This window comes from Tachypleus tridentatus, chromosome 2 (genome assembly GCF_004210375.1).
Source record: "Tachypleus tridentatus isolate NWPU-2018 chromosome 2, ASM421037v1, whole genome shotgun sequence".
Classification (NCBI taxonomy): domain Eukaryota; kingdom Metazoa; phylum Arthropoda; class Merostomata; order Xiphosura; family Limulidae; genus Tachypleus; species Tachypleus tridentatus.
This window is the reverse complement of record NC_134826.1, coordinates 49,790,635-49,806,193: the sequence shown is the minus strand read 5'-3', so window position 1 is coordinate 49,806,193 and position 15,559 is coordinate 49,790,635. Positions and strand designations below refer to the sequence as shown.

Here is a 15,559-nt window from a genome sequence, read left to right as displayed (position 1 = left end):
ATATAACCTCATGTATCAATAATATTTTCTGCTCAAAATGAAGTTTAAATAGTACCTTTCTATTTATTTATACTCCGCATCAAGTTACTAAATATTCGAAGTAAATTTATAAACTTATAAAACGTGTTAGAATAAAAGATCATGGTGTTGCTTTTAGGTAAACATAGAGAGTCTTAACATAGTAAGATTTCAGCCATAACACATGTCCTAACACCATAATAAATTATTAACTAAACTTTAGAGGAAATTATACTTTCAGTGTTACTTTTTCAACTTGATAAACTGTGTGTACATATATATAAAAATATATATACGTGTGTTTATGAATGTTTATATATATATCCTCTGTTTCGTTTTTCCAAAACGGCATTTCTTTAATATTTGAGAAAAAATCAGTTTCGTAATCTGAAAGACAAAAAGTAATCATAGATGAAGTACATTCTAAGTTTTTTATTAAATGTTAGTTCCTTTACACGGAAAATGACAGGTCCATCTATAGTTCCATCATTGTTTTATGTGATAGTATCTTGACATATGTGTTGATAGCATCCAGCTTTAAAAAAACGAAAATAAATTCCATCTCGTATCTCCATTTCTTTAGAAAGTGGAAACGTTTCCTCAAATACCACATATATGTATTAAATTCAAATTTAATTTACGATCATTAGATTCTTATAGTTCTTAAAGTTAAAAGCTTCTCTATGTTGTGCCATCTATTGATAGATAAACAAATTACTAAATATATTTAATAAACCAAATGTCATTTAACGTTTTCATGTTGATGATTACCTGAATAAGTTAAGACTGATTTTAGATTGAGTAAAAGACCAGTGGAGAACGAATGATTCCTTCTTTGTGATACAAATACCTCAGACCGCAGAATCAACTGTAAGATGATATTTTGATAAACCACATCGTCCAACTTTGTCCGTGTTGGGCCTGCCATGGCCAGGTGATTAAGGCGCCCGGCTCGTAAACCGAGGGTCGCGGGTCCGAATCCCAGTCACACAAAACATGTTCGCCCTTTCAGCCGTGGGTGCGTTATAATGTGATAGTGAAACATACTATTCGTTAGTAAAAGAGTAGCCCAAGATTTGGCAATGGGTGGTGATGACTAGCTGCGTTCCCTCTAGTCTTACACTGCTAAATTACAGACGGCTAGCGCAGATAACTCTCAAGTATACGTTTCAATGGCTTTTAAGTTTAATACAGCAGCTTGAGGTATTCATATGTTAATCTAGCAAAACCGTAGTTATAGGCCAATCATGGCGCTCAACTTGTAATCTAAGGGTTGCAGGTTCGAATCCCCCTCACACCAAACATACTCACTCTTTCATTCATGAGGTCGTTATAATATTACGGGTATTCCCTCTATTCGTTGATAAAAGAGTAGCCCAAAAGTTAGCGGTGGATGGTGATGACTAGCTGCCTTCCCTCTAGTCTTTCACTGCTAAATTAGGGACGGCTGGCGCAGATAGTCCTCATGTAGCTTTGCACGAATTTAAAAAAAACAATCAAACGTACTGTATTTTCTCAAAAAATTTTTAACGTTAAGTAACTGTTGTTTCTGTACTTATTCTTATGGCGATGTTTTTTATGACACAAAATTTCGTAGTTTTATATTATACGTAATTATTATTTTTCAGTAAAAGACTAAAATATTTTTGGGGTTTATTTTTGTTAGAGCATTAAGTGGAAGCCCGGGTCGTTATGGACCTCGACTCGTATTTTGAAGGTCATGACTTCCAATCCCTGTCACATCAAACATGGTCGCCCTTTCAGCCGTGGGGGGTGTTATAATGGAATAGTCAATCCCACTATTCGTTGCTAAAAGAGTAGCCCAAGAGTTGGCGGTGAGTGGTGATGACTAGCTGCCTTCCCTCTAGTCTTACACTGCTAAATTAGGGACAGCTAGCACAGATAGCCTTCTTCGAGCTTTGCACGAAATTTAAAAAAAACCTACTGTGGATAATGATAATTCTATCCTTATTATATTAGTTTTCTTTTTTTATCAAAGAAGTATTAATTAGTTGTTTTTTCTGTTTAATTACTTAAAATAAAAATTTTAATGCCAGTCTCTCGGTATAATTTTAAAATAAAAACTGACTTAATTATCTATTTTGTTTTATTTCAATCATTCTTTCAGCATTACATCCATGCTCCACCAGAAGTACATAATGGAATATACATACATACAACTGCACAAAATAAATGCTTTCATACAGAACTTTGGAGAAATAAGGTGCAAGTATACCTTGTGAGTGCTGTGTACCATGGATGGCTCACAACGTCCAACAGAAAACATTCAAATGTACCACCAATGGTGCATGATGTCGTGATGGTTTTAAATGGTACAGACCATTTTCTGTCCAGTGGTGGGATAACAGTAACTTGAGTAAACGATGATAGTATTCATGTTCTAAATGCTACAATAATTAGCTCATTGCGTTTATGATATGTAATATGTTTGACACAAATGTTTTCCTTTGACTCAGTATTCAGACTTAAACATTTAGGGTATTTAACACTTGATTTATATGAGGTTGTATCAGGATTAGAAAGTGGAAGAAAAATGTTGCTTCTCTTAGTTTCACTATCATCTGGAAAATAATCACCATATGCATGGCAACTGGAAAGATACTACATTTGATGGTATTTGGTGAAAGTTAGAGAATCTTTGGTAGGTGTGTATTCTCAAGACAGCTGGTATAGGTATTAAAACTTTTATTAAAACAGAGAACGTTTCAACCTTTGATGTTGTTCTCTACTTTACTTTAATAAAAGTTATAATACCCATACCAGCTGTCTTTAGAATAAAGTTTTACCTCAAGTGGGTTTATCATCATCACAAATTACTTTGGTAGGTGGCTTCTTCTCTTTCTGAAGGTATTTTCTTAGTCTACAATTGCACAATCTTAATATAGGCTTTCACCCTTCAGGTTCAAATACAATACACTGTATTCCTTTAGAATGACTGAAAGTCTTGCCAAAATTACTTCAGTGTAAGCCTTAGAGACCATTCAATAAGCAATGTGGCAAAACATTTTTAGCTTCATACTTAAAATGTGCCCAATATATTTATGTAATTTCTAATATGTAACCATGCAACTGGTTCTAACAAGTGATAGTGTGGCTAATACCGAAGGTATATACAAGATCAGAGTAGATTGTACACTATTTACTTTTTTCTATTTATTTTGCACAAATAATAAATTGATTAAACACTTTGAAGTCGGAAAACATGAATCTTGAACATTTAAAAAAATTATGGTTTGTGTAACAAAACACCCAGTAACAACTTTAACCAATGTCACATTTAACATTTATTACATCTTATAATAATACAAAAGACAAAAAATACTAAAGGTTAAAGATGACATTCATATAAAACGTATTGAAGAAATACCCTAATTCCAGAAAAATTAAACAAACAGACCCAGACAAACCGAAAGGAATTGGGTAGCAGATAATTCATAAAATGTCCTCAAGGTAGTTTTATTAAAATGACCACAGTAAATATTCTTTTTACCATCAATTTTCAGGCAATCTTCTCATTTTTAGACTCTAGTGGTAAAAAAAAGTATTAAAAGTGGCTGAACCTAGTACACAGTAATACTCTGAAAGTCTCTATCCTCTGATTGTATTACCCTATAAACTTTACTTTGACCCTAATTTCAGTTCTAGTCACTTCATGTAATCGAACTAAAAACAATTCAATCCTAAAAGTTAGTTAAAATTAGTAGCTTTCTCTTGTAATTCATGGTAGTAATTTAAATACCCAAGACAATATTGGAATTCTACATCATTATACCTTTCAAAGTTTGGTGAGATCAGGTTTAGTTGCAAAAATTGATGTTTAGGCACTCAGTATTTGTTTGTTTATTATAGCACAAACCTACACAATATTGATATAATTTCAGCATAAAGTGGTTGGATATTCAGACTAATGATCTCACTCTATAACACATGAACACTTTCTAATCAAAAATGACTTTAGAACTATTTCAGGATCTTCAACCCATTTTCCACATTACTTTATTCTTGGTCTGGAAGTTTTCAGGTGTTAACAATTCTCTTTCCACTCATTTATTTAAGAACAAGAAAAAACGTAAATTTATTGTTATTAAACAATAATTAATTTCTGAAATTACCAGTTACACTAGAGATATTTTAAATCAATCTAAAAACAAAATGGTCTGACAGTGAAAAATAAGAATCAGTAAACAAAAAGTCATTGCAAGTTGGGAGAATATAATACAATCATGAGAAAGATGTATTTACAGAAAAAAACAAAACAAATGGTGTTATCCATCATGAACTTAGCAGTCTTCAACTTCAGTCACCAAGCAACAAACTTTACAATCCTTCAATTTCCAGTCGTTGACGTACAAGCTGACTAATTCCTAACATAACTTCAGGTTTCATTATATCTTTACACTAAAAATATAAAATAGTTAAAGTTGCAGAATGTTTGAAACACATAATGTGTACTTGTAGTATAAGTCGGGACAATTCTACAGTCATGTATTACATACTTTAATTGATAATGAAAATATCTCATGCATCAAAAAATGTCTTTATATATATATATATATACACTCATAATTTTAAGTATAGTTTTTGCATTAATTTAATATAGATTAAATGAAGTATTGATTTATAGCGATACAAATAAGTACTTTTGATTTACTTCATGAAAAATATAAATAGAAAATTATATAAACAAACATTCAAGATAATTTTGAAATTTTTATTTTGTTCATGCTATTTGTCCATACTGAGCAGGTTACTCTCTTACCTTACACATAAAGGCAATGGGATATTATTTCACAGTTTTCTATTAAAACTATTTTAGCAGAAATTAACTAATCTGGTCTCTCACATACTTTGGTGCCTAAAGACTGTTAAAATACTGGTTAGTATCCTCAACTGAGATATAAAGCACCTGTTAATGAAAGTTTTTGAACACCAGGTAATATATTCATAATTATGTTAATGTTTAAACCACCTTGGTCTCTGTTTCATCTTCTGAAAAATGCACAAACTTTTTTCAAGATACATTCAAATACTTTGTAATTTCACCTAAAAATAAATAACAAAAGTTTTTGCAATTCAAATTACGTAAAAGATTTGATGCTCACCTGATGTCTGAGAGAAGCTTCATAGCTATACAAAATGGTGGTGTCATAGAGCAGAATTCGATGGTGTGCAAGACCAAGTATGCAATTCCTTAGTCTTGCAACCGTTTCTCGATCAGTCAGAGGAACCAACTGTAAGTCAAAGATAAATATATATGTTAGATAAACTAGTTGTACTTAGAAGGATAATCGGTATCTTGATCAGTGAATTATAAACAAGTTTTAAACTCAGTATTTCAAAATAACAACTTTTAATTCAAATCAATGAGTATTCCATACCAACAAACTGAAATATTTATCATAAACAGATATGCTTTAGATGAGATAGTTTTAATAGAAAAACATTAACCCAAGTTGAATTGAGTGATGTATAATAACTGAACATAAACACATCTTAAGAGACACATTTTCTTTAGATGGATTGATTCTAATGTAAACAATCAATTTGAGAGTTTATAATTGACCATTGCTGGGCATGTGTCTTAGGGATGTACCTGTTTATACTCTCATCCCTAAGTCATGCTAGGCAATGATCAGTTGCAAACTCTCTCTTTGTTAACCTCAAGATGACATAAGAAGGTTGAAACACCGTTCTTTGCTTTATTAGTAAAAGTGGTAATACCCATACCAGCCGTTCTGAGATACACTTTTACTTCAAGTTAATTTCTCATCATCAAGAAAGCTTGAATTATGCAAAACTGTTAAAGAATAATAAAAATTGGTGTGTATGTGAAGTATAATACAAGAGAAAATCTCTGTAAGGCATCACTTGTCCACTACAAAGTTCTTCTAACATGAAGAGGCTGAACATATCCGTTCCACAACATTCATGGCAGAAAGATGTGTTAAGAAAGCCAACACTTACACAAACATAGTGCATCAAGCTAATCTTGGCACACAACAAAAATTTGTATAATAGTTGATGTTTTGATGGCAAGCAGCCTGATGTATGTACAAGTCCAAAATTAGTGTAGTGTAACAACTACCATTACTTAACCCTGGTGCCCATGTAGTGCATCATAGAGTGTCTGTATCGCAAATAATTTTACCCTGCACCTCATCTACTACACACCTTCCACTTTTTACAATACGCTAATAATGTCGTACACATTAGGAATTACCCTGCACATGAAAAGGATCATTTTGAAATAAAGATTTCTTATTAGAACCATATATAAAATGTACAAACTTTGCTTTAATACTTTACTTTTAAAATCCTTAAAATAAGTTAAGACAACACATTTCAAAAATCTGTATCTCCAATTTAAATTACACGCATCTTGTTTGTTTGTTTGTTTTGAATTTTGCACAAAGCTACACAAGGGTTGTCTCCATTAGCCATTGCTAATTTTGCAGTGTAAGACTAGAGGAAAGGAAGTTAGTCATCACCACCCACTGCCAACTCTTGGGGCTACTCTTTTACCAACGAATAGTTGGATTAACCATCACATTATAATGTCCCCACAGCTGAAATGGTGAGCATGTTTTGTGTGATGGGAATTCAAACCTGTGACCTTCAGATTATGGGTCAAGTGCCTTAAAACCACCTTGCATGCTGAACCAACACGTACCTTGCTAGCATGAACATACAACAGAAAAAAAAACAATTATAAACTTCCATTTTAGAGTGTGTAAACTCAGAAAGAAATTTGCAAAAATATCAGTTTTATTATTTTTGTGACCTTGACTTTTTGGATGTTGTCTTGACCATTACTAATATTACCATTTGATTAAATTTTGCAACCAAACAAATTAATAAAATAATTTTGAACTATACAAGATTATTTCTTAGACTTAGAGTTTAATAATTACATACACAGTACAAAAGCAGTTATCCATTACCTTCTACTTTCAAATACATTACCATAACCTCACACTCTCATGTCTGTTTATTACCATATTCCTCATCCTTGTTATCATATACTTTATCCTTATTGCTATTATCACATCCTTCATCGTTGTGTCTATTATTATACCTCCTATCCTTACTGTTATTACCATACCTTTTATCCTTATTATCATTCCCTCATCCTCATATCAACTGTGGTACCTTTTATTCTCAATCTATTATCATACATTTTATCCTCATTGCCACCATTACCTTATTCTTCTTCATGTCCATTATCATTCTTTCCTCTTTATTCCTATTTCCAAAGTAACACATTTAAAACATTTGAATCTAGAAGAACTGTAACAACTAAATTAAACACAGGAAGTGTGTAACCCCTGATTAATACAGATCTTAAATATCCCAACTTCTGGCAAGGTTACTCAAGTAACACATAGTTTGTTGAAATTCCCAATATAAAAACTGTAAAAAGAATGGTTAAAGTCTAGATAAAATAAAATAACAAGGGAACATTGAAAGATGCTTAAAACAAAAAAAAAAACATTCTGAACATATGATACACAAGAAAGTTAAAGATCAGATAAAAAACAAAAAGAAGAAGAAAACATACCTCCAAGTTTTGGATAAATCCCCCTGTACTTTCATTAACATCTTCATTTACAGTTGGAGAAATCCAAATGTATCCATTGTTGCCAAGGATAATACGAGCTCCACAGGGCAAGTTATGGAAATGTGTCTTTCGACGCTTAATCAGTGACGGAGAAACCAGAACCAAAGTGCCCTGAGACAACTAAAGAAACACCAAAAAAGAACACAAGATTTTAAATTCATACCAGTAAAATACAGTCTATACTAATCAACTACATTCATGTCACAAAAACAACTTGCAATTATTAAATATTTTAGTCTTACATTTAATACAACATGTAAGCAAACATGTTTAGCAGAAATACTGAAGAATGTTTAAAAGTGAAAGTTTAACAGCCATCAACATACAACACGGATATTATCTACACCAACTGCAAACTAATTAAATACATATAAATTAATTTTTTCTACACAAGTTTAGGGAGATTTCACCTTTGTATACTCTTTCAGTTAAAACATAAATAACAATCAGTCCCTAGTAACTTGTGGCTTCACCAACTTTTTTGTTTTGGCCTGACTAAAGTAGATACAAGTGGAAAATAAGCTGTAGATATTTATAATATTAATTTGCATGTTTCAAATACAATGTTTAAAAACAATAATCATCTACATTCATGTTACGAAAACACCTTGAGATTATGAAGTATTATTTGTCTTGTTGACGTTTCATCAATCTCAACAGTATACTCTTTATATAAGATTATTTTTCTCTTTCATTTCTACTATTGTTAAATTCTGTTGCCAACAATAAAACATAAAAACTCTTATATTTCCTACCTTACCATACTTTAAGCTCCTTGTATGCAAAGAGAGCGAGCCATCCGAGAAAACAGACTGCACTTCAGCCTGCATCACTTTTAAGGAATTAACTATGAACACACTGATATAATAAAAAACAATCTGGTATATAACACACTGATATAATAAAAAACAATATGGTATATAACACACTGATATAATAAAAAACAATCTGGTATATAACACACTGATATAATAAAAAAACAATTTGGTATATAATTTAATAATATCTTGTCTCACTCTAATCTGATGCAGTTTACATAACAACACACAACATAATTTCCTGTTAAGTTTACAGAGAGGGTAAATATGTTATAATAAATTCTCATTAAATCTTTATTACACATGTTGCTAAACTCTATCTGACACCAGTTTCCTTGTAAAAGTCTCTGTCATAAGAATGTTATGTCCAAAGAACACCAATCCTCCCTGTGTTGTTTCATAACTTATCTGTTGTACAGGACTACTGTTTCTCAGTGCCTGTTTGAAAGGTCTGATCACTCAGAACTCCAAATGTGCTGCATCCTACAACTTGAGAGGTGTGTCTACTTTTGGAATAGCATGAATAGTCATTTCATTCTCCAACTGCTTGAGGTATGTGAAAGTTAAACAGGAAGTATGGCTAGAAGCCTCAAGTTGTTAAACCCTTATGTTGCTGGCCTCATTTCCAGATGAAAATCCTTCTTGCTTATGTTACATACTGTTGCCTCAAACCTTGTGTTTACTGTCTCTTACCTGTTACAAAACATTGTATTTTGCTTACCAACAGCTAAAAAATGACTTGCTGAATGTCCCTTTCTGGATGATTCTGGTACCCCAAATTAATTCACATTCTTTTCCAATGTCATTAAGTGCAAAGAATATTCCAATTTTGGGAATTCTAAATCAATAACCTATATCTTTATGACCTCAGTGTATGAATAACTTCCATCATAATGGACTTTTAAATACTCTTTGTAAATCAGACAAACTTTTGATGATATCACACTACATAATGAAATACCAAACGCAATCAAAATGTAGTCCTAATACAAGCCATTTCACTTCAACTTTCTGCTGGTTATAGTTATTACAAAGGTTGCTGAAATTTACACATCCAAAGTAGTTTTAATATAACATACTCAACTTTCTATGGTGGCAGGTCTTGGCTTACAAATTGTTCTTGGTATCCAAACAAGGTACAACAGATGCTCTAACCAATTCTAAAATTAGGTCTTTAATTGATAAATTTTGAAATGAATATTAAAAAAAACTTCACACAAGAATCTAACACTGACAGGATCATTTACACACTGCTTGGATACATTTATATATAGGTTCTAAAACACTCAAATTTTTAATATACCTCAACTCAATTTAAAGGCCCTTTCTACACAAGAAAAATACACAAGCACTTATTTTGACGCAAGCAAGCATAGTGTTAAACAATATGGATCTTACCAAAATTCTAAAGTTATGTTTAATCTTTTTAGTTCCTAAGTTTGATATTTTTTCCTTAAATTTCTATCTTATAAACTACAAGGTGTACAATGTTTTTTTCTTTTAATAATAATTTCCTGTGAAATAAAACAGAGTTACTAAGAATAATGTTAAAAAAATCTGTTTTCACAGATAATTTGAAAACTGAAGGCTTCCTCTAATTTTTCAAAATTGGTTTAAGCAACACAGTCAATACACTCTTATTGTGTAAATTATCCTGAACATAATAAAATTCCTGTTCACATGTTTGCTACAGAAAAAAAGTGTTTTTTGCATGCATAAGAACAAAATATAACTATTGAAGAGAAAAGATACACTTATAGGATCTCCTTCTGCTAGATATTTCCTCATTGTAAGTTCATCTTCTGCAGTTTTCCTTCTCTAGAATAAATATAATTACAAGTTTAGAATTTCCTTTTTGTGATTTATTTTATTTTAAAGCTTATACAACACACTAACTGATAACAAACAATTTCTATAAATGCACATATACCACTTACAAATTTTGTTGCAAATGAAAACCTGGTATAAATGACCTGGTATTAAGGAAAATTAAGAGAAAGATAAAAAGAGAACTGACATTAAAGGTATGAATATTAGTCCTAAAAAGAATCACTATGGACAGATACTCACTTGAAAGTAAAAAAAAAATATTCATTTGTAGGTTAATGAGTTTCATTACTTTTATGTAGCAGGCTATGAATAATGTGGGTTGTAACAATAAGAAACTGTGTTTTTTAACAGTGCCCTTGGGTACTCACTTTAAGTCAATCTAAGTGTATGTGATATCTAACTACAATACAAATCCATCAGGATTCTAGATATTACAGTATTTTTGTACTAAAATCCTAATAGGTCAGTATTTACTTATTTATTCACACAATAAACTGTGCAAAAATGAATTTTGTGTGGATGTTACTTCCCATACATTTTAATGAGTAACTTGCAAGTATATAGATTTGTCACCCTAACTAGATACCTCGAGAGCCACAAAAATTACTTTCATTAACTATAACCAGTTCAACTCCTAATTTTAGTTCATCATCTCTGCCCCTACATTTACATCAGTTACAGTAACAGAAAAACCCTTTAATGAATCATAAAGGGTTAAACTTCATAATGAATAAAGTACAATTAAGAATTAAATATGAGAAATGTTTAACTGTACCAAGCTATTTCTTATTTTTGTCTTTGTTCAGAAATATATTTGTATATGTTGCAAAACCTATCTTTTGATTCTTATAAAATTTAAAATACATTAAGAATTGTATCTGCAAATGTTTCTTCTAGCAAAACCACACTAGGCTGTCTGCTGTGTCCACCAAAGGGAATCCAGCCCCTGATTTTAGCATCGTAAATCTGAAGACTTTCTTCAGATCCCACCAGGAGACACATCTATTAGAGTTTGAAAATTTCCATACCATGTTCAAGTTTAATTTTAACTTCATATTGTGCAATAACAAATCTTTCCCCCACAGCTAAAATAAGGACACTGATATGTTTTTTTAAGATCATACTTACCAGCTCCCCACCTGGCAAGTTTACTGATGAAAGTAGTAGTACAGAATCTAGACGGGAATTTGTTTCAACTTTCCATCTTCTTTGCTGCACCTCAGTAATACGACCAACAACGACATCTCCAATTTCACCATTGTACCTACACAAGTTTTCAAAATTACCTTCAGAGCAAACTAAGCATTTACAGAATACCCCTGTGGCTAAGCAGTTTCAGAAATTGCACATACCCAATCAAAAATGTAAATGATATTATTATACGATAAGCCATCTTTAAACTTGGACCTTTTTAAATATTGTTACTTTCTTATACAATAAAACTTATATTTTCAAACATGTAATCATCATTTACTCATAGATTTTCTGTGGATATTTATATGCAAAAACGGCTCGTTTGGGTTGAGAAAATATTTTACATAGAAGAGCGAACAACGTTTCGACCTTCTTCGGTCATCGTCAGGTTCACAAAGAAAGAGGTAATTGACCGGAAGCTGACCACATGTTTGAAAGGGGTTGTGTAACTGAGTGTCGGAATGTAGAGGGCGGTATTAGATGGTTGAATATATAATTTTATTTATTTTATTATATTAATATAGGTATAAAGGCATTCCTTTATATTGGTTTATTTTGGGTTTAAGTTCTTGTATAAGTAAGGCTTCTTTAATTTTGCGTTTGTTTATGTTTGTTTCTTTATTTAGTATTTGAGTGTTTTCTATGGTTATGTTGTGTTTATTTGACTTGCAGTGTTCGAAAATGTGTGAAGGTGACTTTTTATGTTCTTTGAATCTGGTTTCCATTTTTCTACTTGTTTCTCCAATATAGAAGTCGTGGCAGTTATCACATTTAAGTTATAAAATTTAAAGAAGCCTTACTTATACAACAACTTAAACCCAAAATAAACCAATATAAAGAAACGCCTTTATACCTATATTAATATAATAAAATAAATAAATTATATATTCAAACATCTAATACTGCCCTCTACATTCCGACACTCAGTTACACAACCCCTTTCAAACATGTGGTCAGCTTCCGGTTAGTTACCTCTTTCTTTGTGAACCTGACAATGACCGAAGAAGGTCGAAACGTTATTCGCTCTTCTATGTAAAATATTTTCTCAACCCAAATGAGCCGTTTTTGCATATAAATTTCTCAACAAGTGGGTTTCTCGACATCACTTTCTGTGGATATATTTTACCAATCAGTCCTAAGAAAAATTACATAAAATCATATAATTTAAATCTAAATATAATTTTGTCTTTAGTATTATTTCAAAATATGGATTTTTATTACCATGCAACAATTATTAATTTATAGACTACCTTACAGAGCTTAGTAGCAATATCATACATCATTATAAAAGCTTTTCTAGGTTTATACACTATATGATTATTCTCTTTTCTGCATTATTATTACTTATTTTATTTATTAATAATAAAAATCAATGTTTTTTTTCATGTTGTTGTAGTTACAAACTTCACATTTCCAGCTCAGCTCAGTCAATATTCCATTGGCACAGTTAAAACATGTTTTTAAAAGATTTTGTTCTGGTGAAAACTCAACTGGGATAAACAAAACATAAATAATAGTTCATATAAGTTTCCAGTCTTCAGAAAGCTAAGCCTCACATTTGATCATGAAGTCACAAATCAGGTAAAAAGGAACAACACATTGTCGTTCTATGAGATTCCCCTCTATTTCCTGAAATGTTAAAATACTTCCACAATAAGACATTCTTTTCCTTAAAGACATGTGCAGTGGAGACAATATAGGTCTTGGGAAATCTAACAAATATTATATTGTTTATCCCTTTCAGACATATTACAACATTCAGTGTTTCAGTAAGAGTTATGACAAAACCTTATTGCACAATTTATCTACATGTACCTGGTTTTGAGAGGTCTAACAGACACTAATTTGTTTACTCTTTCCACAATTCCTGCTACTGATGCCACTAGATTCTCTTCCTCAACATATGTTCCATGTCCTCTGTGGGTGTAAAAAAACAAAAAACTCAAAATAAGTTATGGAATATGTCCCACAAAATAGACAATAAACTTCATAATTAATGTTGAATATGAAAACATGATATTTTAACCAGTTACTGCTAATAAAAAATATATCTACAAAGTGGTCTGTAAGTCCCTACCCATCCATATATCTTATGTATCCAGTGTATCTGTGTGCTTTCCCTCATTCTCGCTACATAATATTATGTGATGCCATGTTCTATGAGACATTTTCCTCAACATAGCAGGGGTTATTGTTCCAAATGCCACGGTAACAGCTGCCTTCAACTCAACGGATGGGCCACCCTGTATATTTCTTAGCTCATACAATGTTGTTCATAAAATGTTATCATTATACAACTTGTTTAACAAACTAATACACTAATGAAGTCAGTTAAAGATCTCTCCTTGGTTCCATGATTGTCCTAATACTTCAATCTAGCAACCAATTTTTCAAGAATATACAGAAACTACGACATACAGCACTCGGGTCACTATTTCTATCCTTATCTTTTTTTAAATATCAACACTGTTACAAACAGGTACAAGTTTATCAAATGTTCTCATGACCTGTACACATAAAAGCTAAATCAAATCCTTCAATTATTCTCCACATCAAATTTTTAGGTCCAGCATTACAGATCATCCTTAAAACCAAGTCATTTTACTACTACAACTTCATAATTTATCAAACATTTCCTTAGAGAAACAAACAAACAAAATTTACCTGAGAGGCTAATGCAAGAATTAGAACATTTTGAGAAACAGAGAAAAATATTTAATGAAAATCTAAACCTGCTTAAACATACAGAATTAGTTTAATTCTACAACCTACTACCATAACTTTATAGCTGCAAAACATATAGTTTTTGTGTGTGTTTTTAACACAAGTCAGCTCCTTTTATATTTTTTTTCTCAGCAGATGACCTATCTTACACCAATATAAACATGATATTTTAATAACTGTAGTACCATTCTGCTACAATAAAAAAATATTAGGCAGCATATTCATAACGTTCTGTATTAAATGCTTTATTTGATGCACTGTTTTTACCAATCCAATTCTAGAGCTAAGACTTTTTTTCTCATAAATAACTGACATAAACAGCATTTCAACCATGCCTCCATAATGTTATAACCCAAGATGAACGAATCAGTACTGAAGTTAAGATATTTGAGGATCTTCACAATTTAAAACACATTAGACCCATCTTCCCCAAAACAATTAATTATATAGGCTTAAAACATTTTTACTACTGCAGCGTAGGAGCAATGGTAATCATTTACACGTTGCTAATTTCAGTTCTTATCACTCTTTAATGAAACTTCATAGAAATATGCTGGTAATACTTGTAGTAATAGTGAAATGCAGAATTAAGGAAATGATTATATATGCAAAAACGGCTCGTTTGGGTTGAGAAAATACTTTACGTAGACCCAAACGAGCCGTTTTTGCATATATATTTCTCTACAAGTGGGTTTTCTCGACATCACTGATTAAGGAAATATTAATCAAGCTGATAGTTTTATTGTGGTAAATAAATAATAAACGAATATTAAATGACAATACCACTTGAAGTTGAAAGCTTTTCGCGTTTTATTGAAGTTAGCAATAATAAACTAAATTATTTATGGAACTGGACTGTTAAATTACATGTCTCCCGTGCGTTGAAAACAAAACTGGTTAAATGAATAAAGTTACAGCTTACAGTTACATTACAACCTAATATGACTTCACTTTATAATTTTATTTTCAATATAAAATACGACTGTTAAGGAAAAAAAAAGAGCTACCGCATAAAACCTGTATCGCTAGTAATTATATCTCCTGGTGTAACAAGATGTTTTAGTCTTTCACACTGAAATTCTTCACGTGGCTTTTCACATGTCAATCGTATTTCCACCGCCATGATAAAGCAAAACTTTGATATCTGAAGAGGTGAAACACAATGTTTGAGAAAAAAAACTAGTTATTTTCAATTGTTCTATTAAAAAAATTGTTTATCTTTAATTGTATAGTATTATAAAATAATAATTATCATCTATAACTGTAAACTGAAGAAATATTCATTAATTTTGTTTCGAATAGCACAAATTTATAGAAGTTTGTAAATCGAGTTTTA

The 15,559-nt window shown here is 31.3% G+C and overlaps 1 protein-coding gene across 1 annotated transcript; it reads right to left on the bottom strand.

The window, feature by feature from the left end:
- Positions 1–3,299: 3,299 nt before the first annotated feature.
- Rrp4 (exosome complex component Rrp4) lies at positions 3,300–15,389 on the bottom strand. Its single transcript, XM_076487272.1, has 8 exons — positions 15,231–15,389; positions 13,315–13,416; positions 11,434–11,569; positions 10,228–10,293; positions 8,413–8,481; positions 7,598–7,777; positions 5,142–5,270; positions 3,300–4,437 (listed from the first exon to the last, which is right to left on the bottom strand). Exons 1-8 carry the CDS (start codon positions 15,344–15,346, stop codon positions 4,357–4,359), a joined length of 879 nt encoding a protein of 292 aa, XP_076343387.1. The 5' UTR covers positions 15,347–15,389; the 3' UTR covers positions 3,300–4,356.
- Between the last annotated feature and the right edge of the window lie 170 nt (positions 15,390–15,559).